Source organism: Bactrocera neohumeralis, chromosome 5, assembly GCF_024586455.1.
Source record: "Bactrocera neohumeralis isolate Rockhampton chromosome 5, APGP_CSIRO_Bneo_wtdbg2-racon-allhic-juicebox.fasta_v2, whole genome shotgun sequence".
NCBI classification, from domain to species: domain Eukaryota; kingdom Metazoa; phylum Arthropoda; class Insecta; order Diptera; family Tephritidae; genus Bactrocera; species Bactrocera neohumeralis.
In genome coordinates, this window is record NC_065922.1 from 17,141,474 (window position 1) to 17,168,460 (window position 26,987).

The 26,987-nt window shown below is 35.1% G+C and overlaps 1 protein-coding gene across 1 annotated transcript in view; it reads left to right on the forward strand.

The window, feature by feature from the left end:
• Nucleotides 1-9,696: 9,696 nt before the first annotated feature.
• The window catches only part of LOC126760679 (probable WRKY transcription factor protein 1), a 132,258-nt gene continuing 114,967 nt past the window's right edge, over nt 9,697-26,987 (forward strand). The window contains exons 1-3 of the mRNA XM_050476513.1: nt 9,697-9,955; nt 18,759-19,291; nt 21,155-22,825. Of these exons, the coding sequence (XP_050332470.1) occupies nt 21,913-22,825 (913 nt within the window). The 5' untranslated portion in view covers nt 9,697-9,955; nt 18,759-19,291; nt 21,155-21,912. The remainder of the gene's footprint in view (nt 9,956-18,758; nt 19,292-21,154; nt 22,826-26,987) is intronic.

Here is a 26,987-nt window from a genome sequence, read left to right on the forward strand (position 1 = left end):
TTCCGACTATTTTGAATTTCATTTTCATGCTTTTTGTTGTGATTTCATACATCGAGTTTCCTTCCTGCTTTCTGTGGTTTTCATTTCCATCTTCATTCGACCGGCTATTAACCTAATTGCTTACAAATATTTATTGTTGTTTGTGTATGCCTCAGCTGTTTATTTAGCTGATGAAACAGTTTGCGGGTTTTTGTGTAATTTCTTTTCCGCCGAATTCTTGCTCTTACTTGGCATATAATTATGTAGATATGTATGTACAAGTGTAGGCACTTATATTTGATAGGCGCGTTTGTGTGTGTTGGCGGTGAAATTGGTATTTTTGTCGGCACTTTTTTGAGGTGTGCCGTGGACGTCTATTTTTAGTTAACACATAACTGTTTGTCGACAAATAAAATCATGTGGTACTTGGGGTTTAGCAGTAAACCGAATTTTTCGGTGGAAATATTCTATATTAAACATGTGCTGAAGGTAGCAGAAACGACTGATTGTCCTATATATACATAAGTATGTATGTATGTTATGATGAGAAATATTCGGGGTATAAATTGAACATTGTTCTAGTAAGCCAACAGTAAGTTTAAACATGTAAAATCGGTTCTGTACATCGATACAGAAGACATTCCTGAACCTTGAAGGTGTATTAAGCACTATGCTATCTACCTTTAGAGAACTGTATCCTAAAACTGCTTACTAATCCGAACAGGGTAAGATCGCTGATCGCCAGTTCTTGCCCGGATAAAATCTTGGTCAACCGATAGGTTATGTATAATCTGTTGTTGTGGAAAACGTGTTGCTATTAAGGACTTGCCAGCGAACCGTCAGCTGTTTTTAAATTTAGAAGAAGCCTAACAGCTTTGTTTCGCAGAGAGACTCAAGTGTTCCTGTGTAAAGTCAGTCCAATAAGTTGAACTACTTTGTGAAGGCTATTTTGATCTGTAAGACGTTTTGAAACCCACAGTATGTAAAAACGGCTTCAGTTGCACCGGGTTCCATTTGCTCCACGTTCACGTTATTTTTCGGTATTACCCTATTTATTACATAGTTTTTGAGGTTGGCTACGTTAAATTTATATTCCAAGATTTTCAGAATAAAAGAAATCGTTTTTCTCAGTGCTGACGTCTATATTCGAATTAATATAAGTTCACTAATTTCTTCGGGTTTAAAAACCTTTAAGGTTGGACGGAGCCAAAGGTATGGTATATTATATGGATTCAATATGTATAGGAATCAAACAGTTCCGTTATGGCGACTACTCTATCAAGGAACACTAGAGTTTCAGAGAAACTGCTTTCCAAATTCACCTACTAACTTGGAACAATAAGAGTTGAGGATTATTTTATTCTCTCCAAGTCATTTAAAGAGAACGACATCGCGATTGACCTGCCTTCAGTCCCTTTATGGGAAAAAAGTTTAATGCTTTCCGATGAAAATTGTTGAAATCACATTTTCTAAACAAATTCAACACACATTTTGTCTCATTTCCTTGGTCAATAATCCATGCCAAGTTTCGTAAATGTATCTCGTCAAATAAAAAAGTTTCCACACAACATTAATTTGCATCGGTTTGTTGCGAGGGTCCGTGGGTGATCCTGAGGATGAGGGAGGTGATAGTTGTTGCAGCTATGGAACCCGCAGGGGCGCTTGTCGCACTGTGGTGTTGGTTGGCTACGCCTCTGTAGGGCGTTGCTGGGGCAGGAATAGCATTTGACTGATGTAACGTTCCGAAGTATGATGATCTGACACACTGTTCAAGGAACCAGGAGTTGCTAAGTAGCTCTCGCACAAGGACTGCAGCGAAATGAAGGTTGGGGGAGGGGACTGAGCGGATGGGAGTCATGCTGTCTGTTTGAGCTCCTATGGCCCGTAGGGGTCCTTTGTTGGCCATTCGGGTGATGTGCCGGCGCAGTGCCCCAACTTGGTGCAGGTTGCTCAGCCATAGATGCTAAGGTCGCAGTAGTGCGTTGGCAACATGGGGCCACGTAATTCGTGTTTCACTCCCGGTGTATCTAAAGGCCTGAGCAGGTATTATGAGTAGAAAAATTCCTCCGGGCCTGGTTTGGAATCAATGCCAGCAATCAAGAACTTGGTTTGGATCGGTTTGTATGAAAACTACATACATTCTATACTGGCCCGACAGCACGCAGAGAAGTAATTATAGCAGCCGTAGCTGAGAGGTACACGAAGATCCAGGGGAGTCCATCCGGCGCAGTTCGCAGCAGCTCGGACGGATATATGCAACGACTTGGTGCATTTTACGTCACAATCTTAAATTGAAAGCATGCAAAATACAGCTTATGCAAGAACTGGAGTCGCTCGACCTTCCCAAGCGATATCGGTGCCCTCTTAGCGCACTTGAAACGTTCCATGATGATCCGACGTCAAATTTTGTTCAGCGATGAGGCCTATTTCTGGCTTAATGGGTATGTAACAAGCAAAATTGCCGCATTTGGGACGGAGAGCAGTCCGAAAAGATATAAGAGCTGTTTCATCCAAAAAACAACGATTTGATGTGGTTTATGGGCCGGTGGAATCATTGGTCCTTCTGTTTTTTTCTTAAAAAAGTAGAGAACTTCGTAATGGATCACCCTTTATATACAGAGGTACATATGTATAAATACTTTTGAAGTCGTTTTTGACTAAATAGGAGCGATTGTTGAATGAAAAATGTACATATGTACTACATAGTAGATGGACTTCAAGGTCTAAATATTATATTATATTTCAATGAAATCGAGTGAGGAAATAAAAAGAAATAAATTCAAGTAATAAGCTGATAAAGTTAAATATAAATATAAACACATCTAAGAATATGTAAAACGAAGCAGCTTAAAGCTTATCTGTGTCTGTTTTCCCAGTAATGAGATTCTACTTCATGTATAATTAAGTATATTTGTTTATAATTGTTGCATTTGCTTATCTTTCTACTGTATTTAGCGCTTTTTTGCTGTCGTCGCTTTTGAAGATTAAGAAAAATAAACTTTGAAATAAAACTCGCGCTCGCTTTTGTTTAGAATGAGGTGCAATGTGGAATTAGAGGAGAGCAAATGCAAATGTGCGGTTGTTGTTGCCGACTTGCATACACATTTGTTTATTTGCAAGTGTGTGCGTGAGACGTAGCACAAGTGAGCGGTGTGTTGCTTGCAATCGGCACTCTCCTCAGGCGGCTTAGTTTGATTTGTTTACCTCATAGTTTCCCATTTGGATTCATTTCTTATAAATAAATTACAATAATTTGCTAAGCTTTTGCACTTTGCCATCAATTAGTTGTAATAGCATTGCTGGGCTTTGCCTCTGTGGGACGCGAAATCGCTGGGAATTATACGAGTGGTGATTAATCATTGCTACTTCAGTTGGATTTCCATTCAACCTCACACGCGAAGTATTAATCGGTAATCATATGGTTTAGTTGGAAATCTTTTAATTAAGTATATCGGTATATTTTTATAATCTTGCGACCCGGTGCTACAGAGTATAATAGTCTTATTCATATAAAGCAAAATAGATATAGGGTTATGTATATATACATAAATGATCAGGTTGACGAGACGAGTTGAAATCCGGGTGACTGTCTGTCTATCCGTCCATAGGTTGAATAAAAATTGAGATATCTCGATGAAACTTGGTATGTAGGCTCCTTGGTACAAAAAAATTACGAGTTCGCGGATGGGCGTAATTGGACCACTGCCACGCCCCCAAAACACTATCATATGGAAAACGATTCATCACCATCAACACTGATAAAAAGGACGAATATAACTCCATCCATTCCCCATATAAAACTGTAAAACTATACGAAAAGTGCGGTAAATCAATGACTAAATATGCCAGGGACATATAATTTTACACTCGAGATAGTATGAGAAGGCTTTGTGGGAGCCGGTGTGAAAATTGGACGTTGGGCGTAACGCCGCACACTTTTAAGTGAATCACATATTTCGGGACCTGCCCGATCGATTTTGACTAAATTTTATTCTTCTCATATTCCTATGTCACAGTACGAAAATGCACAAAATCGGACTACAACCGCGCCTACTTTGCATATAACAAAATTTTAAATTTCATCCGATTCCTTCACTTTCCAATACACAAATCAATAAGCAATTAATAAAATGAGATAAAACTATGCACGAATAACGCCCTTAGATTATGTCATCTTATGACCATAAATTGTCCAAATCCAACCAAAACTGTTCAAGCCTCTAGTTACCGAATTTGTGGACCCCGGTGTCTATAGTTGACTTCCTCTTCTTTTTTACTGGCGTAAACACCGCTTACGCGGTTATAGCCGAGTTAACAACAGCGTGCCAGTTGTTTCTTCTTTACGCAATGTCACGCCAATTGGAGATTCCAAGCGAAGCCAGGTCCTTCTCCACCTGATCCTTCCAACGGAGTGGAGATCTTGCTCTTCCTCTGCTTCTTATGGCGGGTATTGCGTCAGATATGACTTTACTTCTCAATTGCTTACTTAGTCCAGAGTTGGATTTCGAGTCTAACATTGTTATTGCTGTTAATACTGGTTCCAAGATAGACGAAATTATCTACGACTTCGAAGTTATGAGTGTCAACAGTGACATGGGAGCCAAGTCGCACGTGCGACGGCGGTTTGTTTGATGACAGGAGATATTTCGTCTTGCCCTCGTTCACTACCAGATATAGACTATAGTTGAATGTTGCCCGAAAATATTGGTCAATGTATGGGATATACAATGAAAATGTAGACAGAATACTCTCCTGGCAATATTAACTCTATGTATCGAAAATGGGTTGAACCGGGTCAATACTTCCCTTAGCTCCTATATATCTACCACGACGTTTTTCGAACTTCCGGGTGACTCTACACCGCATATATCGGTCAGTGTGTGAGTTATCGCAATGAAAATTGGAAAGCGCGTTTTACTCATAACATTGTATCTCTGTGTCTAAAATGGATGAAATTGGGCGAAAACTTGATCTAGCCCCCATACAACTCGAACTCTTGGATTGACAATAGAAGTCAAATTTCACACACACATTCTTCCATAGCTCGAAGTCTTTCTAAATCGAAGTTTGTTTGTGTACTATGACGCGTTGAGTTAAGGAAGTTCAACTGCATATATATAATTGATTCGATTCCGACGGTTTGCACCTTAAGGCATTTCCTTGGCTTTGTTTCTTGCAAGCTGCAAGAGTATAAAATATTCGGTTGCACCCGAACTTCGCCTTTCCATAAGTGTTTTTTTTTATTTTATTTCTTTTGTCTTATTGATAAAAAGATATATTGCTGTGGCGTCCAGCCAACACCAATAAATGCGTGCTACCAACTATTGTTTGCTTCATACTCACATCTGCTTCCTCCAACAAAGGTCAGCTCTTGTCTTGTTGGCGCTCGCTATCTTGTAAAGACCTTCAAAATATGACCTCAATTGCTAGTCATATTCAATGTTTTTCTTGCTTTGGGTTTTTCAGTCGCTTATTCACTTCATCCCGCATTCGTATGCAAATGTACCGAATAATGTGGAGCCAATCTTGACCTTTTCAAAAGTGAATAGAGAAGATATACATACGTACATAGATATTTCTAAAAGTGTGTGTAGCTGAGCATTAATAGGCAAATCGGCGCCACCTACAACACAAACACGCGCGAAAGAATTGTGTGCGAAGCAAATTACATTACAAAAAATAATAAAAAATATACATACATACACATATCTATATAAAAAGTATATATAAAAGTCGCAGAGATATCAAATCCACATTTTTATATAAGTATGTATGTGTATTTGGAATGAAAAAGTGTGCCTCAATTGGTTTGCACTGCTTGCTGCATGTGACAATAGCTCGCAAAATAGATCCATATTACATTACAATGCTATATTCGCACGTTAGTTTATATGTTTGTGTGTGTGCGTGTGCGTGAAATAATTAAAATAAATCTGACTTGTGTTGAGGGCTTTTAGCTCAACGACATCTGCCTGAGGGTCATTTACGCAATAAGACTCGTGCCAGTGTCGCCAGACACACGCGTACACTCACGCCCACAGTTGCGGTCGAAGACACTCTATGCGCTCGTGCGTGTGTATATTGGCAGCGAGCAACAGTTGAGATAAATGGCACTGAACTATGACGCAGTCGTAACCGAGAGATCAATGTATTGACGAAGTCAAATCAAGTAATATATGCCAATGGGTACAGAGGTAAATGTCTCGTCACTTTAGATGTGAGCTATAAAAGAAAATTAGCTTGGCGAGAAAAAGAGAAAAAATCAGTCGATAAAAATGATATTTCTATGATATATAGTATGGAGCATATATGTTGATTTAGAAGTGCATTTATTTGTCTTACTCTATATATTTATCAGAGTACACTAAGTGCTTAAAGTGTGCAACAAATTTAGGAAGATGTTGAGAACACCGCCATTTTGCTGATATCATAATAGCAACTTCATAGAAAATACTCTCTTTGCAAAGAAAAAATTGTCGTAAAATCGCCTTAGAGTATCGGGCTAAAAATATATTGATTACGGCAGCAGATATCTATTCAAAGGCTGCGGCGAACAACTGTTAGTTTCCTTGCTGAATATAGTCGGATGAAAGTATGCTCGACTAGTGGACTCTAAGTGTGCTCTGCCCAATCCACAAAGGGGGGACCACACAATCTGCACCAATTATCATGGGGTGAGATTCCTTAATATTGCAAACAAGGTCCAAGGTACTGTGTGGAAGACTGGCGACAAACTGATTGCACCTTATCACACTTCGTTAACTTTAAAGTCGTCTACGACAGCACGAAAATGAGCTGCCTCTATGCCGCTATATCTGAACTTGGTATTCCCACAAATCTAATAATTGAGTAACACTAAAGGTTCCGTCAAGATCAATCTCTCTGAACCATCCGATACCAAACCAGGTATTTGACAAGGCGAAACCTTATCGCGCGACTCCTTCAATCTACTGCTAGAGATAATAATAGAGAAGGTACAATCTTCTACAAAAGTGCCGTACGCCGATAATATCAATAACACTGGCCATAATAACCGCGTTGTTAGTTCTGCTCTCTGCAGACTGGATAAGGAAGCGAAGCAAATGGGTCTGGTAGTGATCGAGAGCAAGACGAAATATCTCCTGTCATCAAACAAACAGTCGTCGCATTCGCGACTTGGCTCCACGTCACTGTTGACGACCATAACATGGAAGTGAAAGATAATTTCGACTAACTCGAACTCGACTTCCAACGCAGAATAACTCTTGCCATCAGGTGCTACTTCAGACTGAGTGGGTAATTGAGAAGTAAATCTCTCTCTTGACGAACAAAGACCACATTCTACAAGTCACTCATCATCCCCGTCCTGCTATATGGTGCAGAGGCATGGACGATGACAACATCTGATGAGCCGGTCTTAAGAGTTTCCGAGAGATGATCTTTACTGCTTTTGCAACGGCGAATACCGCAGCTGTGTTTGAACGATGAGCTGTACGAGATATACGACGACTTTAAAATAGTTTAGCGAATTAAAAAACAGTTGCTAGGTCGTGTCGTTCGAATGGATGAAAACACTCCAGCTCGGAGACTATTTGACGCAGGACCCGCCGGGGAGCAGAGAAAGAAGAAGACCTCTGTTTGAAAGACCAGATGGAGAAGGACATGGATACACTTAGAATCTCCAATTGACGCCAAACAGCGAGAAGGAAGAACGACTGGCGCGATGTTGAAAACTCAGCTATAACCACGTAAGCGGTGAAGAGGAAGAAGGATGTTTTGAGAGAAAAGTGGAAAATTTAGAAGATTTCTGGTCCTTTGCGGCATTAATATAGTTTAACGAATCAAGAGACAGTGGCTTCGCTGGCTGGGTTATGTTGTCCGGATGGATGAGGACACTCCAAAGAAGATCTTACTTTTTTGAGCCAATTTTTTTTCTGCGATGGGGTCATTTCTGGATCAATGGGTATGTAAACAAACAAAATTGCCGCATTTGCGACGAAGAGCAACCTGAAGAGATTCAAGAGCTGCTATTTCAACGAGAAAAAGCATGGGTTTGGTGTGGTGATTCCACCGGCCCATATTTTTTCAAAAATGATGCCGGTGGGAACGTAACCGTCAATGGCGACCGTTATTGCGTTATGATAACCGACTATTTGATACCTGAAATTGAACATTGTGATCTCGGTGACATTTGCTTTCAACAAGAGAGCGCCACTTCCCGCACATCGCATCAGTCAATGGATTTATTAAGATAACACTTCGGTGAGCAGATAATTCCACGTTTTGGGCCGGTAGATTGGCTACCAAGATCGTGTGATATCACATCGTTATACTCTTCCTGTGGGGATATGTTAGGTCTACTCGGACAATCCCGCTTTAATTGAGGCTTGGTGCAAAATATCAGTCGAAATGCTCGAGCGAGTCATCGAAAATTGGACTAAACAACATTTGAAAGAGATAATCTTCAAAAAATATATGCCAAAGGATGATCTTTTGAATGATAATAAAAATTCCACATTAAATTTGAAGTATCTGTGTATTTTTCTTTAAAAAAGTAGGGAACCTCGAAATTGATCATTTTTCATATATAAGTACATATAGCTTCTTTATAGGGTCATTGAAGTTTCTTTTTGGGTGTTACAAAATTCGTGGTAAACATACTAGAGCCCGTCCAGGATATACAAATCAAACTTTGTGAAGGTAAATTTCATTAGATATACTTTTCGGACACACTGTATTGCATGTTCCTGCTAAATATTTACCGACCAAAGTGTGCAATCAATTTGTTGAAAATAGCATCTATTCATATCTGATAGCTCGGTGAGTGAATAGCAAATGACACATGCGAGTACATATGTACAAATGTATGTATGTATCGTCACTGTGTGCTACAAATTTTCAATAGAGAAATGTTTGAAAATATCTCACTTCTTATTTGCGGCTATTGGCACTCGCAAACAAAACGAGTGGACTAACTGAAAATTCGCAAATGGCTATGACTAATTGACCGATGATTTTGTCGCATATGTTTGTAGTTATAATTTGTACTTAAATATGTATGTACATATGTATGCTTGAATGTATGTAAATGTGTTATTGTGTTACTATTTGAGAAAAAGTGCGACCTGTGCCATGGTTATATTTGATTGCTGATAAAATTATGGCATTGGCATGTTGTTTAGGTCTATTACACATAAAGATAATTTTGGAGCGCAAAATAACAGCTAAGATATGAAAAAAATATTTAGAAAAAAATATTATAAAAACTTCATAACTACACACTGCCAAAACAATTGACAACAATGTTGCTCAACCGCAAACTTGACAGCGGAATCGACAAATTCCAAGTCGGCCGCAATCGGCGCGACGCGCCGCGAGAGCCAGCATGTGCAATGAGGTAGACAAGTCAACAACAAGTTGGCCGCGTGCTGCGCTGTTTATCTGTGGCTCCACCAGCCGACGCAAACAACAATAAACGTAAATACAAACAACAACTGCAACAATAAACGTCGTATAGCAGTCCATGGAAGTGTGCGGTGCCCCAAGTACCCCAAAAAACATGCCGCTTACGGACAGGCCTGTTTCGCTATATGGAGCAAGTCGACATGAGAGCCAACTGAGCGTACGTGTGTGCCACTACAAATATGCGCGAGTGTGTGCGTGCGTACGCGGCGCGTGTACTACTTTGGGTGTGCAGGCCTAGAAGCGTTGGCGAGCATTTCAGTTTTGTACGAAACAACGCGCGATTCGTTGTTGGCGACGCGAGTAGACGGACGTAGGCACGCGGCAAGTTGAACGTTGTACGGCAGCGTGTTACGTGTGTTAAGTGTGAACTGTAAACGTTTCAGTGGCGTGTGTATGTGTGTGTGTGCGCGCAGTTCGAAAACGAAACGTAAGCAAATCAGCTGTTTATATTGCGGAAGTTGGGCGCGTGTGAATAGAAAGCAAGTGACGGGGAAGTGAGTGAGTGAAGAATGCCAATACGAAAACTAATTGGGTTGGTAGTTTAGGAAGTTATGTGAGAATTGATTGGAAAATTAACAAGATAAATAAAATTTAAATTGAATTTTAAGAAAATAAAAAATAAAGTTTGAAAAAAAAATTACATTAAAAATATTTGAAAAAATAGAACCCAAAATATGAAAAAAATAAAACCTAAAATTTGAAAAATAAATAAAATAAAAAAAAAAATTAAATTGAAAAAAAAAAATAAACAAAACTTTATTAAAATTCGAAAAAAAATAAATAAAATTAAAAAACTAAATAAAATAAATTGAGTTGAAAAAAATTAAATTTGGGAAAAAAATTAAATTAAAAATAAATTTAAAAAATATTTTACAAAAAAAAATTAAACTTTAACAAAATTTGAAGAAAAATAAAGCCTAAAGTTAAAAAGAAATATAATTTAAACAAAATTAAATTAAAAATAAATTAAAAAAACTATGTACTACTTTAAAATTAAGTAAAGACAATTTTATAATTTAATTTTATGGAATTTTTTTGTGTAGTCAAAATTGTATTTCTTTTTTTAACAAAATTTTTTTTTTACACATACAGTAGAGGCCCGCTAATCCGGACATGGCCTAATCCCGATTCCACTGTAATCCGGACAGGGTTAAAAAACTCAAAATTTCTATTATGTCCCTTGTAATCCGGACCGACATTCTCTATCCGTATTCTCTAATCCGGATCACATGTTTCTTATTCACTACATTCGCTTTTATGCTTTATTGGTTTAAGTTTTTTTTTTTTTTTTGGAACATGTGTATTATTTGTTATAATAAACAAACAGAAATTTATAAATATTTTTTCATAATACATACATAGTTCTGATATGTCTTTGGTAATCCGGACTTCCTTAAATTCCGGATAGGGGCCGGTTTTAATTGATCCGGATTAGCGAGCCTCTACTGTAATTTAATTCTATGGAACTATTTTTGGAATTGGGTTTTTAGTTAAACATTTTATTTATTTTTTATAACTAAGTTTTTTTATAATTAAATTCATATAACTATTTTTGGAATTTGTTTTTAGAAAAAAAATTTTATTTACTTTTTTTAACTAAAAAATTAAAAAAAAATTCCAAAAATAATAATTAAATAGTAAACTGAAGAAACTTTGAAAAAAAAATAAAATAAAAAATTTTACATTAAATAAAATTAAAAAAACATAAAACTTACATACACATGTACATATGTACATCAAATAAAAAAATAATATATAGTAATAAAATTTTATAATTTATTATTATTTTTTGAATTTTTTTAGTTTAAAATTTTGTTTATATTGCTTTTATCTATAAAAAAATTGCGAAAATAATTCTATAGATTTAAATTATAAAACAATAAAATAAATTATGTTTGAAATATTATATTTTTATAAACAACGAAAACCAAAAGCAATTATTTCGCGCTTCGAAAAAAATTAATAAAACGTATAATGTAATACTCTTCAATAAAAAATTAACAAAAAATATTCCATCGAAAAAATTGACGAACGAATAATAAAAAAACACAACAACAATTATTTCACACTTGAAAAAAATAATACTTCAAATAAAATCAAAAAATATATATATATGTTGTATATATACAAGTATATAAAAAAATTCAAACAATTGCCATTTCCCTTGAATGCCTGTCCATTGTGTACCTCCATATATTGCAATCGAAATTTCACAATGTCATCTATCGTGTTACCTTTATGGCAGTTTTCGCAACCGAACAGCAAAACAAAACGGCAGCCACACACAGTTTTTAAAATTTGTACTCAAACGAATATGCAAAGTGTTTGCGTCATAAGTTCATATACACTTTGGTAGTGTTGCAACAACACAAAACATGCGCTCCCTGCACGAACAGACACACAGACACCCGCACTGCCTAATGGCACCCACACTCTCTTTCAACAAGTTTAAATTGTGGTTCATTTTTTGCCTTTTGAGGATCATTATGAACTGTTTGTGCTTTGTATGTGGGTGTGTGTGCGTACGTGTGGCGAGCGCTACACATTTACTGCTCAATCAGCACACCTAAAACAGATGTCACAAAAATTATGGCACTATAGTCGATAATCCGAAAAAAATTAAAAAAATATGTTTTATTTGAAAGATGTTTTTTTTTTAATATTTAGAATTAATTATAAAAAATAAAATATTTATTAATTTATATATTTATTTTTTTAGTGTTTTTTTTAACTTTCTTATATTTTTAATATTTAACCCCTAACTCCAACCTCTTCTCACTTATAAGTAAGTTAAAGACTTTACGAAGCATTGAACTGTATTTTTGATAAAAATTTTCGAGAAATATTTATCAAATTTCCGAATATTTAATTTCGAGCAATTTTGCGCCATTAGGTTCCGGATTTACTTCCTCTTTCATTTCATATTCTTTAAATATTTAAAATATGATATTTCAGTTCAATAATTTTCTTGTCGGCGCTTTTGTCGCCTTGGCTCCTAAATGTAGGCCACATTTTAATTTTTTTATTCACTGTCGAAAAATGTCAAGAAAATCCTCATTATTCCCTGTACAGAGTGTATTAAGTTTGCCACGAAGTTTAACGTCGAACACTCCACAAAATACATGATCCGCCTGACGAGCCAAGTCAAATTAACGATGGCCGTTCGTTCATTCGTCTCACTTTCTGTATATAAAACTAATCCCTCAGTTTTAGAGATATCGGTCTGAAAATTTTCTCATATCTTTTTCTTCACAACAAGCTGCTTATTTATCGGAACTGCCGACATCTGATATAGCTGTCATACATATGACCGACTAAAATCAAGTTCTTGTATGGAAACTTTTTTATTTGTGAAGGGTTTTATATCTTCGATACTACTAGAAAATATTTATATCGGTATTTACTGTAATATTTAATATTATATAATCGACACTTGATTTAGAAAATAAATTTGGGGACTTCATTTATTAATTTTCTTTCTCACAGCAACAAGTTGTCAAAGTTGTATAGAGGAGGGTGAGGTGGAAACATCCAGGTACTTTTTCCAGCCTTAGTTAGACTTAGGAAAAAACATTTCGGAGAACCAAAATACATAGACGAAACTGACATTGGCCGCCTCAGCAGATTTGAGAAAGGGTAAAAGCGCTTTGTTGATTTGTAAGACCTTATGATCTCTTTATAGGAGTTTAGGATAACACAACGGGCCGGCATTTTAAGCTGTTAAGATTGAGATCCCGGTTAAGATTGATCTCTTAATCTAACTCAACCGAACCTAACCTAACAAGTTCTAAGCTGTCCAAGTGAGATCTCTCTGAATCAAACGCAACCAAACCTACCATCAAATTTTCTATTAATAAAAATTCAAGACAGAAAAAACTAAATTTTTTATCCTCACTTACGATAAAAAATTAGCAATAAATAATTTGTGTACCATTCTATCCCCGTATAATTTACTTCGCCATTTTGCCAAAATTGCCCACAGTACAACGTTTTTGATTGCATGCCATGTTGCTCGGCCGTTTGTTGTACTTTCTCTCAATCAATACAGCTGATTTTGTATACACGCTTTGTTGTTATTGTTGCATTCAAATTACAATAAACAACTAAATTGACTAAAGGTTCTTTGATTGTGTTATGTAGCTTTTTTCCAACTTATTTGTTTACTCATAAAAGAGCGCTTTAGAATATGCCGACATAAAGAATTCAGCATTCTTATATGTAGATACTTGCAGAGAGAGAGAGAGAGATTGTATTTTATTGTGTTTTACTAATGAAAATGTGTAAATTATGAAATCAGAAAATACCCATATGTACGTGGGTAGGTGAGGAAAGCAGGGGTTTTGGATTAATTTGGAAGATTTCGTTTAAGAATATGGAAACATTGTTTTATTGAAGTCTACTTTTAGGGTTAAAGGATGTATAATTAATTTCGTGTGTATATAATACATAGGCATATTGTTTGCTGAATAGCCAGAAGTGATACGGTGCTAAATCAGGCGAATACGGTGGTTGCGGCATAATATTGGTTCAAAATTTGACCAAAACCTACCGAAGAATCAATTCAGTATGCGACGGTACATTATCGTGGTGCAAAAATCCAGAGTTGTGGGCCCGACTTCTTTTTACGAATAGCGCAAAAGACGCATAACACTCAAATAGTATTCTTTGTTAACAATTTGGCCGGTCGGAAGGAATTCGGAGTGCACCATACCTCGATAATCGAAGAAAACTGTCAACGTAACTTTTATTTTTGATCTGCCGATTCGGCTGAATAATCATTTGTTTCCGAGTCATGAGCATAGATCCAAGCCTTATCGCCAGTAATAATACGTTTCATGATAAATAATCTTACTATTTTTTGCCCACAATAGTATATATGACAAATAAAAGACTGATTCGAACGTATGTAGTCTTCTACAATGAAATTTTATGATTTTTGTTTAACTTTTCATTTGAAAGTTCAGGTGAAGAGTGAGATCATATGTAACTGTGTTTCTTGATCCTCAATTGTCGCTCTCATTGAAACATATTAGTCGACTATAGAAAATCAAAATCAAAATCAGATGGCTATATAATATTCTGAGAGAGACCTTTCAGAAGATATTGTGCCCTTAACTTTTTTTACTTCTAAGCCTGATTTATCTCCCTTTTTACCGGTACGGAATAATGTGGAACGAGTGAAATGAACTCGGCAATGCCTTGATAATATGATTCTTAAGTGGATACTTTGATCTAATAATGAAAAGTTTGGGAATATACTTAGTTAGAGGTAAGGCTTTTCTTTACAGATAGATATTGACCTCATTGTGCTTCTGAAATTGTGTTATCCGTCCTTAACTAACTGTTACCTCTCAATACTAGCATTGGAAGAATTGGAAGAGACATTATATTTGCTCTTGAAGCCTAAAGATATGCTACGTTTCTTTGTCAATTCAGTAAAAATTTGTCTAAAGGTTCTAAGGCCAATAAAAAAAAGAAAAATTCGGATGCAATCGAGCGCTATTAGACTTAATGATTGTCATAAATACATACAGTTCAGAGAACGCAAGTAAAAATTCACTGACCAAAGTATCAATAGTACAATTTGGATATCCGAGGTAAGGCTTTTCTTTATAGATAGATATTGAACTCACTGCACTCTGATTGTGTGTTGTAATCGCCGTCCTTAACTTAATGCTGCTTGCCAATACTATCATGGGAAGAAGTATTATATTTGCTCTTGAAGCCTAAAGATATGCTATGTTTCTTTTTAGTTGTTAGACTTCTCAAGAACGCCAGTTTTGGTTATTCTTGTCTTGTGATTCCAACTCTGGTTAGGTAATATTTTTGCAAATGAGCAGTTGGGCATTAGCTAAGTTAGTTTGATTCCATAATGACATATTATAAAGTAACCCATATAGACCTAGATCTTTAGTGACACTCAAGAATATCATTGAATAAATTATGAATCATGACAGCTTGCACTGCGGTCTAAACTTTGACACTACTTAACCGCTCACCTTCATATATTATAAATCAATTATACATACATATGTATGTAGAGTGAAAAGCTTCCAGTGTTCGACCGACGCTGGGTTCTTTGTTCCACTTAGTGCGGCCTTTATTATTTTTTTTTTCATTATTTTGACGCTCTTTTTATACATTTATCATGCTGTGTTTGATTTTTAAGATTTCCATGTAGTTTATTTTCATCAACTTTTGGCTTTGTTTCATCATGGGTGAGTGTGATTTGTGTGTGTGTGTGTGTGTGCGGTCGTTCTGAGAGCACCTCGGTCGTTATTTCATGTTGTGTGTGTCTCGTAAAGCATTTCTTTGTAAACTTTACGCTCGCGCTTACGCAGACAACAAGAAAATGCTGCGAAGAAATTGAAAAGCTCTCCGTTGTTGATGTCAATGCAACAACAATTAAGCGCATGTGTGTGCGTGTGTGTTTGTTGACGACACTATCAGCATGCTCTATTGCCTTTGTTTGGCTTTACTTTGCGTTTGCTTGGTGCTTTTTTGTTTATTCCTTTGGTTTCGTTCTGTTTTTTCTTTGATTTTGCTGGTTTGGTGTGCTGCTGCTGCTGCTTCTTCTTGCGCAGCTTTGACGTTGTGATTTGCTTTTATCAATTTTGGGTTAAAAATTGTGCAAGTCAAAAATTAATTCAAAACGTTCGTAGTTCGCCTAACGGTAAGACGCGCTGCCAGCGTTGTGCCACGAGTTTAAAATTAATTTACGAGAATATACAAAAAAATACTAGATTGATGCTGGCGCGTAGTGCAAGAAAGGTGAAAAAAATTACAAAAAAATCGCAAAAAAATTAATTATTGATAAATTGAAAACGGGAATTTTTCAATACGTAAGCGTGTTAATAACGGGAATTTTGCTGACTGATTAAATAAATTTTTGCTGTTTAAAAAATTGTTTGTGGATTAAAATAATTTTTCTTGATATTTTTTGTTGATAATAAATAAATTTTTTTTTCATTTCAAATATAGTGTTTTGTTTTCGAAAATTGCTGTCTCATGCCGCAACGTAGCGCTGCCAGCGTTAAGTGCAGTATATGCCATAAGAAAGCATAAATTATAGTGAATTATACGAAATACATACATACATATGCATATAAATATCACACTTTTTCCGTGCAAAGTTCGAAAAGGTCAAGTGAAGTGAACTCAGCGGCTGAAATTGTTGCATGCGAGAAAAATTTTCTATATGAAAAAACAAAAATTTTGAATGGCCGCTGCCAAGTCTGTTTGCAGTCAGAGCGTAGTTGTCATTAATAAATGCACAACAACAACAACAAAACCCAATTTTACAAAACACAAAACGAATTTGTTGTGTCAACAACGGCAGTCAGTTGCAGTCGTCAGTCGGTGGGGACGCGCTGTTTGTTGTTAGCCGCTAGAATTTGTAGTGTTTTTACTAAACGAAGATAAATATCTTTCTATCGTATCGACATACCTATGTTTGTATGTCTACCTAATAACGGTGCAAAGTGAAAGCGGCAAGAATTTTTAAAGAATTTAAATAATAAACAAAGTGGTAAGAAGTTACAAAGCAAAAGAATGCAAAAAGAAGAAAAAAGTTGAAGAAAGTTGAAATAAAAATTTCTACAAAAAAAAAAAATAAAAATTTCTAAAAAAAGAAAAATTAAAAAAATTATAAAAATCTTCTTAAAAATAACAAGAACAATCGCAAAGAAAAAAATACGAAGAAAGCGTCGCTTAATTAAACCAATGGTTCCGTTTAATATACATACATTATCGAAAGGTTGAGACTTGTTTTGTTTCGTTTCCACAACGTTTCGGCGTTGACATACATAACACAGCCGCTGAACTTTGAGATTAACGCTGATGTGTGCTTTTTTCTTTTCACAATTAAAATTCATTTTGTATGCAGTCAGTGCAAATGTAAACAAAGGCAGTGAAGGTGATTTAAAATCAGCTGTTTTTGGAGGCAGTGGGATAGAGAAAATTAAACAGAAAGCGAATTAAAAATATTTAGAGAAAATTTAATTAATTAAAAAGAAGTGAAAATAAAAAAAAAATTAAAAATAAAAATTAGAAAATAATTTAAAAAAAATTAATTTAAAAAATGTGAAAAACTTACAAAAAAATTAAAATTAAATACAAAAATTAAAGTGGATTAAAATAAAAAAAAAAAAGCTAATGCTAATGAAACAAGTTAAAATTAATTGAATAAATATAAAATTAATTAAAAACATAAAATTTATTACAAAAATTAAATTAATTAAAAAATAAAGAGAATTACAAAAATTAAAATTAATTAAAAACATAAAATAAATTACAAAAATTAATTTAATTAAAAAATAAGAATAAATACAAAATTTTAAATATAAATAAAAAATTAAAGTTGATTAAAATTAATTACAAAAAATAGAATTAATTACAAAAATTAATACTAATTACAAAAATTAAAATAATTAAGCAAATTAATATAAAATTAACTACAAAAAATAAGTTTTTTAAATAAATTCATACGAACTTAAAAAAATTAAAATTAAATACCAAAATTAAAGTGAATTAAAATTAATTAAAAAAATGAAATTTAAACCCAAAAAATAAAACTAATTAAACAAATTAAAATTAATTACAAATCTTAAAATTAATTAGAACAGTAAAAATAACAACAAAAATTAAATTATTTGAAGTAAAATTAAATTAATTAAAAAAAATTAAAATATTTAAAATTTAATTTGAAAACTAAAATTCATACAAAAATTAAAGGGGATTAAAATAAATTAAAATTAACTAAAAAAATTAAAATTAATTACAAAAATTAAAATTAAAACATAATAAAAATTAAATTAATTCTAAAAAATTGAAATATTTAAAAAATTAAAATTCAGACAGAAATTAAAGTGGATTAAAATAAATTAAAATTAGCTACAAAAAATTAAAATTAATTACAAAAATTAAAACAAATTAAACAAACTAAAATTAATTACAAAAATTTAGATTAATTAAAAACATAAAATTAAGTACAAAATTAAATTAATTAAAAAATTATAATTAAACCAATTACAAAAAATTCAAGTTGTTTAAAGTAAATGAATATTCAATAATTTAATTACAAAAATTTAAAGTAGTTAAACAAACTGTTTGAAAGAAATTAATTGAAAAATTAAAATTAAATTAATTACAAAATAGTATTATTTTTGAAATAAATGAATACTAATTCAACAAAATTATAATTAATTAAAAAAATTAAAGTTAATTAAAACATAAAATAATGAAATTAATTAAAAAATTAAAATTCAATTAATTACAAAAACAAAAAAGAATATAAGAAAACCTATTAAAATATTTGTTGTTGTTTTTCTTTCAAGTGAAAATTTGTAACTACAAAGCGCTCGCTTGTGCTTAAAACGCAGAAAGTTTCGCCAAAGCAGTGTCGAAGCAATAAAATTAAAAACTGCAAAAAGCAATCGCATACACTCATAGCAATTTCGTAGAAATCCCTAAATAATTGCGCTGACGTCAGTCTGTGTGGCGCGACAACGTGCGCACCTACAAATGCATTTGCTTATTGTTGTTAGTACGTACTTAACTTCGCATGTGAGCAGAGATTTGCACTTGTTTTGCGCAGAAAAGGCAACGTTGAGCCAATTGCTAAAGGAATAAATGAAAATAATTCACTTTAATCGCCGATAAATGTGGAAAAAGCGAGCAATCGTGTTGAAAATCACAAGTTGACGAAAGTAAATAATAACAAAAATTATAATATTAGTGCAAAAAATCGACAGTTATTTAGAATTGATTTTTACTTGTGTTTCGTGTTGTTTTGTGCTTGTGAAATGCACTCGAGTTGTTAAAGCTATTGCAAGCGTGTGACGTGTAAATAAGGCGACAAATTAACACGGTAAATATTTTGCACAATTATTCAATATTGACATACATAAATACTTGTACATATGTACATATGTTTAAAAGTAACTTTTTAGTGATTTGTTTTAAGCACTGAAGTGTGTTTGTATAGATGTTGACACTAGTGTACGACTAAGTGGTGACGATGGATTGCAAAATGCAAAGATTAAAAATGGGTTTAAAAATTAGTTTTGAGTTTTTGTAAAATTAATAGTTGGTGTTGGGTTATATGGAGCAAAAAAACAGCGTGTGGTCTCCAACAATGCAATTATATTTTAAAAGTGACTTAGGGCAAGTTAGCGTACGACTGGCTCAAAAAAATTCCAGCTAAGTGGCCCAATATTCGACAAATCTCGCAGCAAATGGGGCGGCATGTCAGCAATAACCCGAAAATTCTCTTCCAAGGCATCAATCGTCTCAAGATTATTTGCGTAGACAGCGACTTCAAATAACCACACAAAAACAGTACAGCAGTGTTAAACTGCATGATCTTTGAAACCAAGCCACAGGCCCACCGCGCAAGATAATGCGCTTAGCAATAGTTAGTAAATTTATAGTTTAGTTGACTGTTAGGCATGTAGGGCCATCTTGTGGAAACCAGAGATCGTCCATATCAACAGCCGCCAATTCAGGCTCGAAGACGTCATTACTCATTGCTCTAAAGCGTGCCCCAATGACAATAACATTGTGGCCGGCTTCATTTTTGAAGAAATATGAGAATCATTGGTCCATAGAGCACACTAAGGCGAGAGGAAGTTTTGTAGGTGCCTTTCAGTTACTTTGTCTTGACCTCGTTCACTACAACACCACCAACATTCGCTTCTTTTTCTAAGCTTGAAAAGGTTACGCTTACGGCTTTGTTGTTAAGACCTAAACGAGGGATATGTGCATGGGGAGCAGTCACTAGAGAAGAGGTGCAGTGAGCATTTTCGCTGATGGGTCGAAACTAAAGGGAAGGTCGGAGGTGGAGCTGTAAGGAACTCTCCGTCAATAGTAGTTTTAGTCTATTCGCTAACTTTGCTCTCAAAGCTAATCAAAAATATCAGCCAAGCAACAATCAAGGCAATAAGCTGGTATCGTATATCGGCCAGAAGTATCTTGGTGAGCAGAGCAGCAGTGAAAAGCATTGCCAGAAACAAGCAACTTCACTTCTACTGCGTGTCAGGCCGCAATGGCATCGAGGACAATGAAATAGTTGAAAATTGCCAAGAATGGTGTACGGCTAACACCCGAAAACGTAACCAACATTGGGAACCCCATGCATTGTCTATACGACGAACTGAACAGAAGCATGGTAAAGAAAATCAAAAGCCGATGAATCAAGCTACCTGGGTGAAAAACTGCAAAAGTCATTTGTGGTAGATTCGAAGTACACAAAATTTTTACTGGCACTCGATAGAAGAGACTGTAGGAACATGATCAGAATAATAACTGGTCACTCTCTGGTGGCAACACACGTCCGCAGCATCGGGCTGCCAAATCGAGAAGACTGCAGGAAATGTCTAGAGCAGGTCACCAAGGAAACAATGGAGCATTTCTTGTGCATTTGTACCGAATTAGCAAGACTTCACTGTAAGCATTTGTGGTCCCCGTAATACACTGGAGGAGGTATCGATAGTGAGGCCACAGAGTCTGTTAAAATTCGAATCAAGCGAAGGTATCCTAAAGAATGACTAGTCCGCATGGATCTGGTTGTAACTGACTCCATCTGGTATCGTAAAAGACCAAAACTGATTTCTGCGTGGCTCATCGGTCTGCTTGATTAACTTAACCTAACCTAACCTTTTTAAAACACTATTACTTTTGTATAAAATAAGTTCTTATACAAAACACTCAAGTTTACGTTTTCTAATTTCAGAATATATCAACTTTTCTGACGTGGCAGACCTCGTACGTGCAGTCATTTCATAGTGACGCCGCTGCCGAGCAAAATAGAATATTTCGCAAAGCAACGCCAAATCGATAAATAAGCGCATACTATGTACAAATTGCAACTTTGGTCCGAACAAACACAACAAAAATCATCAAAATTAATTAAACGACCAAAACAACAACAACACCAAAAACAAGAACCACCGCCTCAAACAACACGCGAACTGCACCAAACGCAACGCAAAGCACGAGCGACTACAACACAATTTGCCAGCAAACTAGCAATAACAACAAGTACCGGTAACAACAAAAACAACAACAATAACAACAACTTACTTTTACATCATATACGCTTGTTAAGCGCTTATCAGCAACAATTGAGCGCGTTTAGCAATTTATTGCATTTGATCACATATTTCCTGCAAAGCGGACGTGCGCATCAGCTGATCGCGAGCGCCGAGCTGAGATATTTTATCGATTACACATAGCGAAGAGATAGGTGCGCGGCGACCGTCAGCAGCAGCAGCCACAACAACGACGCAATAACAGCACTTTTGCGACAACGTCAACGGCCCCGTTAATTAACGGCAAAAAAGATATAGAAAAAGTAATCGAATTGTTTTCCCAGATACACAAAGAAAACTCAGCCGAACCGAAGAGCGTGTGCGACCATTGCTTTCGCGAAACACAACGAAACGAAACGGAACACATTGGAACGCAGTGGCAACGGCACAGTGCGACGTCATGAATATCGATAGTCCGATTTTTGTGCCGCGCAATAACGCGCCAATGACCTCCATGCCGGCGGCACAGCTGAAGGTGTCCGCCGCGTCGCTGCTGGACCCAAAAACGCCCAAGTCCCCGTTGGCCCTAGGCGTCGTAACGCCAAACGCTTTCGGCAAACTAACGGATAGCAACAACATTAAGCACAAGAACAACAATATGGGCGGCTATTGGCCTTTCGTCAACAATGCCGCGGCATACTATCCGTGTGGTATCAACAGCAATTATTTGCAATTTTGCCAGCAGCAACAACAACAACAGCAACAATATATGCAACACTTTGTGCAGCGTCAAAGAACTTTGCCGAACTTTCACAATCAGTGGACGCAGCGGAAAAATTTAAACGCCGCAATCGGCCAGCGACAACAACAACAGCAACAACGTAAGCAAACAACAAAAGCGACAGCACCAGCAGCAATATCGACGGAAGTGTCTGCACAGCAGCATCAGCAGCGGCGTAAGAAGCAGAAAATGCAACAGCAAGCCGCGCAACAACAAAAGCAACAACAATTAACGGAACTACAACAACAACCACAAGCAGTGAATATTACAAAAATTCCGATTGCGAATAAAACAAGCGATTCGCTTTCGCCGAAGTTGACAGTTGCAACAACAACAACAAACACAAACCAAAACATGTTGTTGTTGTTGCCAGCGGCTGAGGAACTTATCAACATTAATGTTGTAAACGACAATAATTTAAACAGCAATAATATTGTTATCGATAAAAATACAATTTCGAACAACAATAACAACAATAAAGTGGATGAAGATATCAATATGGCAACACTTGCCGCAATAAGTATTGGTACAAGCGCATTGCCAAATCAGTCAACTCAGTTGGTTGAAGAGGCGGAAATATCGACAAAGCAAGGTGAGTGTTAACCCTTAATGAACCGTTATACAACGTTGTTATTGCAGCAATATTGCTTGTGTGTTAAAAATGATTGCGTATATTTGTACAAAAATTATATTTGGGCAATACTTCAAGAATATTACACCATTTATCTGATGCAACGTCATTTTAACGATTACTTGTGTAGTCTTTTCCTGGTACTCGAAATAATTTGTAAAAGAATCATAACCTCAAAGCTTAAATATTGCATTGATCGATTCAAATTAAGTAGGAAACTGTGTTCCACAAATTTCCTAGTTGAAGAAACGTTCGCAATTCTGCCTAAAGCTCGAATAGTTTTATAATGAAATACTACTATGAACAAAAAATTATATAATAATTTTAAAATTTTCAATTTATTCTTGAAATCTAAGTTGTTCCCTTCAAAGTAGTCCCTCTTGGCTCCTGTACACTTGTGCCTACGTCTTTTTGAATCCTCGAAACAGTTGTTAAAGTCAGTTTGACGTCGTTTTTTCGGCTTCGGCTCACCTTTGCCACAATATTCGGCCGACTGATCGTCTATTTCCGGGTCGTAAGCATAGATCCAAGACTCATCGCCAGTATTAATACGTTTCATGACATATTGGTAGTCGGAAAGCATTGTTTCATAGACGTTAACTCGACTCTGTTTTTCGAAAAAGTTTAGTGATTTAGAACCAATTGTGCTTTTACTTTTCTTAGGTCCAAATGATCTTTCAAAATGGTTTTCACTGTTCCTTCCGATATTCCAATGATATCTGTAAGATCTCTGATTTCTTGATTTGAATGTTGTCTTGATCATAAGTTGAAGTTGATGAAAATAAATATTTCGGCAAATGAGTTTGCGCTGAAATTTTTAATTAATAAGTCTTACTAATTTTTGCCCACAGTAATCTAAAGGAGCATGTTATCCCAAAAACTTGATATCATCCCAAATAAATCGGGTTTTAAGGGATTATATTCATTTGCGAATTTCAAAAATTGAATTATTTCGACGTTTTAGCTTATACATATGTATGTATATGTATGGAATGTAGATGTATTTGAGAATTTTGTTCAAAGGTCTGAAGTTGATCAGGCAAATAGTTTCGGAGATATGTATGAGCGTATTTGTTAGACTCTTTAACTTAGTGTACTCGGCTCCCAATACTGTACATTAGCTTTTCTCGAAGCGTTGTTTTCACAGCCAGGAAAACTCTCAGGCTTTGATATACTATTTTAAGGGTAATGATGGAGGATATAAGATTTTTGGTAATTCTTTTAGATTTTTTAACCGCTTTCAATGTAAAAAATATGTTTTTTTGTGAAGCTGCCATTTTGTCAATTTAAACTACTTTTTTACCTGCGTTTTTTGGTTTGAAGATATGAGAGAATTTTAAGCAAAAAAATCTTTCTTGCTGCTAGACACTTTTTTTCGGAGCTCCTTCTGGAGACCAGCTACACGTACAAGAGAATTAAATTTTTTTTTAAATGATACGATACTCTTATTTAATTATTATTTAAATAATTATTTAATTATTCAAATCTCGAAAAAAGCTGGTATTTTTGACTTGCAAGAGTAACTCCAATTTCAACCGCAGTCCAACAAAAAAATGCTTTTGATAAGTTTTTCTTTTGTAAAATAGCTTAAGTTTTAAAATGAAAGTAAAACTCATGAAATAAGCTCCATATTTATATGAAATAATTGAAGTGAACTTGGCTGATATTTAACCGGGTGTATTGAACATAAAACTAGACTTCTTGTGATATAACTAATAAACACTACATATCACTAGTTTAGTTACCCATCTATTTGGGTATTTTTCTTTATATAGAAACTGGGAAATACACCATTAAAAACCAGTTACGACAAAATTCTAGGACAATAGATTTAGACTTATGTATACGGTGCTCCTATGAGATAGTTGATGTGAGGTGATATTCAAGGCTGGTGAATGACATCACTAATTGTCAAGCATTCCCTTTAAGTTATGGATCATGTACCATAATGCTTCTGAGCTTTCGATTTGAACATTATTCACGGTGTTTCCAAACAATATACGATTCTCAATGTTTTGCATTTTATTTAAGGTTTTCTAGATTCTCGGTATGAAGGGCATTTAACTCATAAGAATAGGCTGACAATTCGGTACATATGTAAGTAGTATTTCATCGCAGTAGATCGTTGCCAGCCTAGTTGCCATATGTCTTCATCATCATTAGTTTTTAACTTTAAGTGAAAGAAAAAAGGAATAAAAAGGTTTTTGAGATGATATTCACCGATTCACTTGTTTTAAAGCCTTCGAATGTGTTGTGGTCTCTATCTAATGTATAGAAAACTTTAGGGAATCAAGTTGAAAATCAAAGCTAAAAGTTCATAGACTAAAATCTGAATCTTATTTTAGAAGACCTGAAATAGTTGAAAAGTAACTATACGAAAGGAGGCGTGAATTTTGGAGACTTTTAATAGCAAATAAGAGACCTAAGTGAAAGGTTGCAAAATGAATTTTATAAAATTTTACTTTAGAGAAACTATTTTAGGAGAATTATTTTCAATATTGACACAATTTTAAGCATTCAGATAGGGCTCTGAGTCAAAATCAGCTTTCGAGACATTTAAGTTAAGCTTAGAATTAATTTTTGGGTGGGAATTCTCTCGGATTATCGAGTTTTTAATTTGTCGAATCTGCATTCAGAATGGTTAGGTTAATTCTTAATAGGACTTTTAACTTGTTTTGAGTTTGGCAAATAATATACCATCTATCAATCCATTTCGAGATTCAATATTAAAAAAAAAAAGAACACAGAAATTTCCTATACGAGTATTATTGGAAATGTTTATTGTCATTCGAAAGAGCATTCTTTGGCATTTATTTTTTGAATATTATCTCTTTCAAATGTTGGCCGCGGCTACGCTTCAGTTGGTCCATCTATTGAGTTCAATACTTGATGATTCATTCGAGTATTTCGATTGACAACTAGCGAATGACACGCGTGATGTCAAAACGTCAGATCTTTTTTGTAACTTTTCAAAAGCTTTACCACCAATATAATTACGAAAATATTTTATTTCTTAGTTGCAATTTTTTTATAATTTTTGCATGACTCTCCCTTCAACTTTATTTAACTCAGGCAACTTTGTTTATTCGCTACTTTGTAGAGTCATCAAAACATTCTAATTTCCAGATAACTCGGTTTAATTAAACAAATGCTAATGCAAGTACGCACACAAATAAGATTTCACAAAAACACAACAACAATAAAAACACTGAAAACAATGACAAACGAGGTGAGATTTTATGATTTGAGGCCTTTCAACGCCTTTCAATGACTTTCAACTGGTTTTGGGCAAAAAGTGCTCGAGTTGTTATAATTGTTTTTGTAGCTGATTAAGTAGTTGTTATTGTTGTGCGCCTTTTTCCTTTTGCTTTCTTTCACAGGTTATTACACTCAGCGTCTGCACTTATTTATCTACAAATTTGCGTTTGCTACACAAAAAAATGTTTTCTATGTAGTATGTATGTGTGTGTGTGTGTAGGTACCAGGTACAATGAACAGTGTTGGATGCGCCTGTTTGCGTTTACGTTTGCATTTGCAAACTGCCATTTGATAAAAACAAATTCAAACTAATCAATTCCAGTTAAATAACATGAAAAATCAACACACCTCTGCGCGCTCAAACTCACACACACACAAATGCATGTATAGAGCTAGCCCATTTGCGTCGGCAAGGGGTGGCAGCGACTCAAGGTCAATGCGTGGCATTGAACTTGCAGTTGTTGGTTAAGGTTGCTGCTTGTTTTCGAGGTCAAAACCCCACAACCACAGCACTCAATGCCAGCAAACACTACTCGCGAAAGCCGAAACAGCAGTCGAGCGCACGAGCAACCAAGCGGGTGGCTGGGCAAGACGCGACAGCGTAAAAAATCGCAGAAGAAATGAGATAAAAAACAATAACAAACAATAATAGTCATAACAGCCAGCAATCATGTGAATCTACACGAAAAACAACAACAACTAAAAAGAAAAGAGCTACAAAAATAGAAGAAAGAAATAGCAAATAAAAAAATTTGGTGCTAAGTATTCTCTAAACGTCGAACAAAAGCTTAAAATAGCAAAGTCCAACAAAGAAAAAAACTACAAAATTATTTTTAAGTCCAAAAATAATAAAATCTAAGCAAAA